General features: G+C 34.0%; 2 protein-coding genes across 2 annotated transcripts in view; one reads left to right on the top strand and one right to left on the bottom strand.

Moving 5' to 3' along the window:
• Positions 1-5,734, bottom strand: part of LOC115241968 (ester hydrolase C11orf54 homolog) — a 28,488-nt gene extending 22,754 nt beyond the window's left edge. The window contains exon 1 of the mRNA XM_029817965.1: positions 5,686-5,734. The gene's annotated coding sequence lies outside the window, so the exon portion shown is untranslated. The remainder of the gene's footprint in view (positions 1-5,685) is intronic.
• Positions 3,812-7,952, top strand: LOC115241967. The gene is made up of 8 exons (XM_029817964.1): positions 3,812-3,848; positions 5,725-5,908; positions 6,045-6,251; positions 6,531-6,731; positions 6,830-6,971; positions 7,131-7,183; positions 7,502-7,758; positions 7,801-7,952. Exons 1-8 carry the CDS (start codon positions 3,812-3,814, stop codon positions 7,950-7,952), a joined length of 1,233 nt encoding a protein of 410 aa, XP_029673824.1.
• The last annotated feature ends 1,274 nt before the right edge of the window (positions 7,953-9,226 follow it).

The following is a 9,226-nucleotide window of genomic DNA, read 5'->3' as shown; positions in this document are numbered from 1 at the left end:
TCACAGCTAAGATGTTCGCTGTCCATATATTACAACTGAAATCTAGTTACTACACGCAGTTTTTAGCTACGGCAGCTAATTTTTTTTTTCCGTGATGGGATACATGTACCTAATCCTGATATATGTAATATATCCATAACCATTTCCAAGGAACAAAATCAAGGAAACTAAATCTTAGTATGTGTTTTCGCACATACATGTGGATCGATTTCCTTAACAAGTAAAGAAATTAAAACATTTATTAAATACATGGTCCGCCATATTAAATCGGCCATTATGAATTTTACAAATCTGACTTCAAATTCATTGTCAGCATCTAGCAAAACCTCCGGGTACGAAATTTTAAATTATCGGACTAAAAGAAAAATTCGTGCTTTAAAGCGTACGGGCTGACGAGTTAATGAATTTTGACAACTTTGACCTCCCATATCTCTGGAATCAATTCTCACCTCAACTTAAAAATTTTTTGTGATTGATATCTTGTCATAAGGTATCATTTAACACACAATTCAGTTCCAATATCGCGGGACCAAAAATAGGCGAAAAAACCACTGATTTTGGGGTCACTCTTTAATTTGACAAAATAATATTAATTTTTCAATTTTTTACTCATGATTCTAATAATTTTGGACCTATAATTTATGTTTCTTTTATTTGATTGGAGTATAAACACAGTTCCACTTTTTATTCCTTAAGAAGATATAAACGTGCATTTTTTCTTCTTTCTTTTTAGTTTACAGATTACCATCGGCGAAACTACTGCGACACAGGATTCGGATGGCAAAGCGGCTCGTGATCCGTCGTAAAACAGCGATACATCGAAAAAGCATCTACGCTGAACTCTCTACAAGACGACGATAAAGCCGATCTGATTTTCTCTGCAAAACACGATCAAAGATAATTTACAGAGCGAAATATATAGATTGAGTACAACGGTTTGACGTCGTTATGATACCCGAATTCATTCGAGGAATTTTTGACTTTGAAAGATAACGCGAACGCGAATCGTCGAATCGATATCTGATAACAAAGGTGAAAGATAATTCCTCTTTTCATAAAGTTTTTTATGCTTTTGTAAAGATGTAACGATGCATTCCCCCCATCGTTACTGTACCGTACCCGGCCGCCGATCCGCCGGAAGTCCGCCGCCCGACGAACACCGGTCGGGCAAATGCGGAGGCGCTGAGCGCCCATTTTTAAATAACATCAGAAACGCGTAAACATCTAACCGCCGTTAGGCGCGCGAAAACATCGAGAGCCGACGACGCGCTCGGGTAACCGCCCGACCGTTACCGAAAATACCCGAGTCGCGCGCGCCGGTTCAACGATAAACCAGATACCGTTAGAACAATAGGCGAATTACGCAGACGCGCGCGCCGAAAACCGGTATAAATAGAGCGCGTTTCTGAATATCGAGATCTGATCTTCCGCACCGCCAGAGTCTGTAAGACGCCTGGAAACCGCCTAGATCATTAACCGCTCAGAGAGAGAGAAAACGGGGTTGGGTGTACTCAGCCTCCGCCGAGAGTTTGCGGCATCTCCGAGAGCGATCCTTCCGACTCCGATTAAAACGAGGCAAATGGGAACGGGCGTACGCCGCCATTACGACATCGGGACGCGCCATTAGTACGGGAGCGCTAAATCCCGCGCCGAGGGCCGACCTGCGCCCACCGACGCGGCCGTAAAGGACCACCCGACAGCTAACGGCTCCTGCCGGATTTACGTGCGCGATTAATAATCGATACGCGACCGAACACCCGAAAACGCGAATAGCGCTGCGCGCAATCGCGGTGCATTGCATGCACCTCCGGCATTATATACTCACAGCTATACTGTATCCGTACGCGCACACACACATTGTACATACTCGCATCTATACTCTATACGTACTCGCACACCGACATTGCGTAACCGCACACACACATTGTACATACTCGCATCTATACTTTATACGTACCCGCATACCGGCATTGCGAAACCGCACACACACCTTGTACATACTCGCATCTATACGTTATACGTACCCGCACACCGACATTGCGTAACCGCACACACACATTGTACATACTCATAGCTATACTTTAACCGTACGCGCATACATACATTGTCCGTTCTCACACTCGCCCCTCGTCTCGCGCGCACATACGCTCACACACCTCGCACACCTATACATACACTCACGCTGTACCAACACACATTTACACGCAATAAATTACATTTTTACCAAACAACCAAACGCATTTGTGTCTCGATACCGCTTTCCCGAACCCAGGATCCCGACCGAGTTATCCGTCGCCCGCCTCGCGAAAGCGGCTTGTTACAGGCTATATCGATTTTAAACTTTTAAACATGCCTGCGAGAGACGAGCGAATGTCTTTTCTCAATATTCCGATAAAATTACAGTCATTTGGAAGAAATGTTAACAGATGCATGTAGATGGTGAAGCTCGTATACACGCATGGAAAGAAAAACAAATTTCAAAAGTCATAAGTAATCTGTGAAACGAATGGCCCGCCTTAGCGTAACTTCAAATCATGCCTGTATTTTTCAGGAAATATTCTACAAGTTTGGAACATATATATAATAGATAAATTTTATAATTTATAAAGTATATTTTTTTATCAAATGTCATATTTTTATGAAAAAATAATCTCGTAATTTTTTCTTTATTTTGTATAATTTATTAGACTTGCAAAATATAGTCGACCTATTAGCATATTGTTATCAATCAATACTTCTTAAAATCTTAACGGAATATCTGTACATATTAACGGAGAAATGGCAATGTTCCAACAAAGTATTTAAGAATCAAATTAACTTAAAACAACGCAATAACGAAGAACTAATTAAAGCAAAAATTATACAAATGATTTGCAGTTGTTAAATTTGAGGAGCGCGAAGATACGACCAAAATTAAAACAAGCAGAAGAAAAGGATAAACAGAGACGGGCAAAGAGCTTGCGAGAAAATGGTAACGTGAAAAAGCAGCGAGATTGAAGGGCAGTGCAAAACCGGGACGAAGTGGTAGAGAATCGCGGAACTGAACGATGGAAATGAGCTCGACGACGACGGTCGCTTTCGGTTATTACCAGGGTTGGGAAGTAACGCGTTACTTGTAACGTCGTTACCGTTACAGTTACTTTTTTTCGGTAACGACCGTTACTTTTTTCTGTTTGTAATGGTAACGGTAACGTCGTTACATTTTTACAGTAACGGTAACGAATTAGCCGTTACTTTTATTGTTACTTTTTGGTTCCCTATTATCTTTATATCTATTCAATAGATTGCGCGCTGGTCGCTCGCTGATCGCGCGCATTATTCCTGATTGGATAAAATTATTTCGATATAAAAGCGTTGGAAGACAATGGCTGCGGTCGAGAAAACGCTACAAATGCTTCGAAGTGTTTGATTGACCAATCAGGACAAAAAGAGTAAAAATTTCTTTATTCTGATTGGTTGAAGCAATGCTTCGAAGTATCTCTAGCGTCTTCCCGACCACAGTCATCGTCATATGATAAGACGCCGTAAGCGTTCATAGCACGTGCGGCCAATGTCTCGATTTTATATGATCGATGACTGTTGAAAAGCTGATGATTGGCTTTGCATACGGTTGGCAGTGATTGTTCTTGTTGGTAGCGTTCAAACAGGTTCAAACAAGAGAACATTAGCACGCGATATCATGTACTTCTTATCAGTCATTTGTTTCTTGCATACCGCGCTATTTCTTTGTGCATACATTGTGTCTTTTACTCTTTTGGTTGTAATTTGCGTTATAAACATAAAGAATAGTTGTGAAATAATATGTGAAAACATGAGTACAACATCGAATGAAATCAATGAAAAGGACAGTAAGTCCTCGGGTGAAGTAATAAGTGAAAAAGCGAGTACGCCGTTAAACAAAAAAATGCCATGGCCAGCATTCTCCGAAGTGTTTACTTTTCAACCTACTTTTAGTAATGAAAACAACTTTGCATTTTCTTGCAAATTCTGCGTGGGCAGAAAAATCATACATTCTAATAAAAGCTCATCGGCGAATTTAAAGAAGCATATAAATGTAAGTAGAATTTCTTAATTTCTTTAATTATATTCAATATTTATATTATTTAATTATATTCAATATTTATATTATTTAATAGAAAAGCAAAGAAAGTATCCATCCGAGTCCAAAAAGAGTGAAAAACACCGGTTCGCGAAACTTTCTCGCATCCGACGACACATCTACTGGGGGAACTGTTTAAAAATAAATTGACCGACAGCCGCACGGCGAGAAATAGATCAGCCGAAACAAATTAGTTCTCGACTTTAAGTGACACACGAACAGCATGGGGCGATTTTATAGCTGGCAATTTATTTGAATCCCCATAGTGTCCCAAATTAGTATCCAACATCAAAAACGCGAGATCCGTACAACGGGCGATATTCGCGATTGATCTTCGTGATTCCAATTCGCATTAAAGATATCAAAAGATATTTATGTAAGATTCCCTAGAGTTTCGCAAAAAGTAACAATCGCGCATGTTAAATTTTATTTTTATAGAAAAATAAAAGTTTTATCTTTTTGCTTTGCGTAAAATCGAGAGAAACGTAGTTCAATAATATATTTTAATTTTATTTAAAAGTAAAAAAATGTCTAACACTCCTTAAGATATGTTGTGCCAAATTATATGAAAAAATTTTAAAATAGAAAGTATTAAATACATTGCGAAGATGGATTAAAATTAAATAAATATCCGAAAATTTTTTCTTTATATCTTGACATGAAACATTGATATCGACGTGACATTTAATAATACCGCAATTAAGAAGGATCTTTTTTCTTCTTTAGATCTGTAAGCGTTAAAAATCATGCAGACGATTACAACCGTTGCTGGCGAGACAAACATCATGATCGCAAATTGAAATCAGGAATACGGGAAACCGTAATTGCATACTAGATCGGCGATGCGGAAATTAGACAAATATAACTCAATTACCAATATACACATGTATCGTGTATATGCTACCGCAGGATCATTTCAAACAGATATGAATGTCACCAAAGGTCAGTCGTGCGAGAATACAATTCAATTAATTTGCTTTACACGTGTACAAGTACTTTTACGTCTTTATGAGCGTATGTGTACTTATATAATATACAGGGTATGCCACTTTGCCCGTATTAACATTTCAGATTTTTAAAGGGATGTTACCCCGACGAAGGGGATAAAGTGGCACCGTATTGAATTTATTGCACTCATACGTCTCCCTTGAAAAAAAATTGACCTTTTGGTATTTTTTGAAAAGATTAGTCAGTCACAAAATAAACAAGTTGGAAATTTTTAAAAATGAATACCCTATACACACAAATAGAAACATACGCATCGCAAATTATGTAATCGCACTTTTATCAAATTCGTCAAAAATATCGTATTTCTATCTTAAAATCTTTGTCCAACAATTTCATCTTCAAACAATAGAACTCCGCCATGCAGTAACTTAATGCCATCTATGAAAATCGGGCACGAACTTATGCAATCATCCAATATTATAAATTTTTAGGCAAAACATCCACAATATTTAGAAAATGGAGAAAACGCAAAACGTAAACTTGTAAAGCGATCAAATGAGGATACGTTTAATACTTATAACAAACAGCAAAAATTGGAAAGATGGGGCTCTGAAAAGTTTGCAGTAAAGCTATATTACGATTTATTATCGAAGATCTTCAGCCCCTCTCGATTGTAGACAATCCAGCATTTATCGACTTAGTGAGAAGCGGACTGCCATCATCTATTCGAATAATATCTAGAAAAACCGTAAAAGAAAAACTTCAAGAAACATTTTGTGCAATAAAAACGGCTCTTATAAAAAAATTAACTGATGTAGAAGTAGTATCAACTACAGCAGATCTATGGAGTAAAATGAAAAGGTTAATAATATAAAATTTTTTTTCATATTTAATTATATTTAATTAATGAAAATTTTATATTTATATAATACGTTAAAAAATGCGTAGTTTTACTTTTTAATTTTTCATTAATTAACGCATTTAAATGTTGTTGCAGGAGCTACTTAGGAATAACAGTTCATTGGATTGATTCTACAACTTTAAGAAGAGAATCAGCTGCATTGGCTTGTCGCCGAATAAAAGCCAGGCACACTTATGATATTTTAGCTAAAGTTATCAATTCCATCTTCTTAGAATATCATATTCAAAATAAAGTTTGCTGTACAACGACTGACAGTGCATCAAACTTTGTAAAAGCATTTCGGTAATATTTTACAATTTTATTTATATATAATTTTACTCAATATATATCTTTTAACATTTTTTCTTGCAATATTTGATATATATTAATATATTTATAGTAAACATTTTTGTTTTAACATGCTAATAGAAATTAATATTGTTTGTTCTTTAGGACTTTTGAAAAAGATGATGCTGAAGAATCCTATGTAGAATTTCATAATTTAAATGATTTATTAATTACGAATGAAGAAGAAAATTTGATGGATACAGAAGATGTGATCACTCTTCCTGCACATCATAGATGTGTTAGTCATTTATTAAATCTAATTGCTGTAAAAGATTCAGAAAAGGCTTTAGAAAATGATGTATTATATAAAAAACAGTACAGAGCAGTATTCGCTAAGTTGACGAAACTATGGAACAAACAAAATCAGTCTACGCAGGTAGCTGACAGAATAAAAGAGATATGTGGCGTATACTTGAAAACTCCTGTTATTACAAGGTAAGAAAATTTTTTGTCGCATCTACACTTATAAATATAAAAGTTATTTTTTAAATAATAAACCTACTTTCCTAATTCAATAATTTCTTATTTTATAGATGGAATTCTACGTTTGATTCCATAGTTCAACTCGTAAAGTTTCTAAAACATAATTCAAAAGTTATAAACCAATGTCTTGATTACTGTAATTTGCAGAGACTGACTGATAAAGATATTAAATTCTTAGGAGATTATTGCCAGGTAAACAAAAAATATAGCATATCAATTTAACAAAGTTAATTATTATTTTTTCCTTTGATTAATTATTATTTATATAAATTTACTTTATATATTTTTTGTGTGTATAAATATCTAATACAAAATGTAAATTTTATATTTTAATATTTTTATTTGACTAAGGTAATGGAACCTCTGGCACGCGCACTGGATATTTTACAAAGTGAAAATGGAATGTACGGGGTACTTATTACCAGTTTTAAATACTGTAGAAGAAAAATTAGAAAAATTAAACACGGAAAGACTTACAGAATGCCATTCACTGCTTACTGCAATTCAGCAAGGATTACATAAAAGGTATGAGATAATTCAAAAACTCTAATAAAATAAATAACAATAAATAAATTTATAATAGATAACACTATATAAATAACAAATAATCATAAATACATATCCATTAAATCTAATAACAAAATAAAAATAAACATAGTAATAATAAAATATTTAGTAAAAGAAATAATATTATCTACATTTTATGCTGTAACTAATTTTAGATTTTATACACTACGCCAGAAGAAAGAATTAATAATAGCAGCTTTTTTGCACCCGAAATTCAAATTAAATTGGTTAACCGGAGATAAAAAAAAAATTGCTGCAAGTTATTTGCAAGACTTATTTGGAATTCAATCTAGAGAAAATTCTCCAAATGTTAATCAACAAGCTGTTGATCCTGATGATGATTTTTTTAATTTTCATCCAAAAAAACATTCTGAAGAAGAAGAATTGCAAGAATTTTTAAACTCAAACAACTGTAATGTTGAAATTTTAAACAATTATTTAAAACTTAAAAAAGCCTTTATTAAATACAACACACCACTTCCAAGTAGTGCATCAGTAGAACGATTATTTAGTTGTGGAGGTTTGGTACTTACACCACAAAGAGGTCATCTTAATGATGACACAATGGAACAGCAACTTCTAAAAGTTAATAAAAATATTCGATGAGATGTATGATAATAATTTTTATTTTATGAAAGATATATAGTTTAAGGTATTTTATGCTATTATGTGAATTATTATATCAGTTATTGTATATGTTGCAAAGAAATTATATTTGAGAGCCCAATATATTTTATTCCTTATATTTTAATAACGAAATGTTTGTCTTGTTTCAGAATTATAAAAAACTAGAACGGAGAATTTAGTTATCTTCAATGCGCAAATACGATGAATTATATAATGTTATATGTTATATTTAATAAAAGATGCATTATATATAATATAATCAAGTTAAAGGTTACGTGCAATAAATGCAATTATATAAAATATTTATTATTATTACTTACTTTATAATATATTATTTCACAATATATTTTAAACTTATTTTTTGAAAAATATTTTGTGGCCTTCTATCATAGGCTGCATTCTGATAGTCACTACCAGTACTGAAAATCTATAGTAACGTAAACTATAGATTTTTCAGTACTGGCAGTAAATATTGGGATACACTCTTAATAATATTATCAATGTTTAAAAACAATGTTTGATAAAAATTTTCGACAAAATTGGAATTTGTAAATTACAATTTAAATTTCTATAAAGATGTACTAAAAAGTAAAGATATTAACATAGAAAATTAGAATCATTAAATAAGTTTAATGTAAAAAACGCTTGCTATATGGAGACTAGTTTAGAGTTTTTAATTGTAACGATTATTACATTTAATATTGATTATTAAATAATTTTATAATCTAATAGCTTATTTTAGCATTACAAAAAACAAAAAGTAACGAAAAGGTAACGAATCATTACTTTCTAAGTAACGGTAACGGTAACGCGTTACTTTTTAAAATCAGTAACGAGTAACGGTAACGAGATACTTTTTACAAAAAGTAACGGTAACGGTAACGCGTTACTTTTATAGAGTAACGTTCCCAACTCTGGTTATTACAATGTTGACGAGCTTGCGCAGAACTTCAGCAACGTTAGTAACGTTAGACCGCTCGAGTGCAATCAGGAGATCAACACCAACGGCCAGTCTGACTTCATTGTTTACGGCATATTCATCAACCTGATCGGTCTCTTCAGGATCTTCGGCAACGCAATCTCGATGATTATCCTGTCGCGGCCGCAAATGAAATCGTCTATCAATTATCTACTGATTGGACTGGCCAGGTGCGACACGGTGCTGATTATCATCGCAGTAAGAGTATCTCTCTTCATTTTTACATCTTTTCATCTTTTACATTTTCTGCGCAAGAATTAAATCTATTCAACCT

This window comes from Formica exsecta, unplaced genomic scaffold (genome assembly GCF_003651465.1).
Source record: "Formica exsecta isolate Colony F162 unplaced genomic scaffold, ASM365146v1 scaffold545, whole genome shotgun sequence".
Lineage (NCBI taxonomy): Eukaryota > Metazoa > Arthropoda > Insecta > Hymenoptera > Formicidae > Formica > Formica exsecta.
The sequence above is the reverse complement of the archived record's forward strand: the minus strand, read 5'-3'. Positions and strand labels throughout refer to the sequence as shown.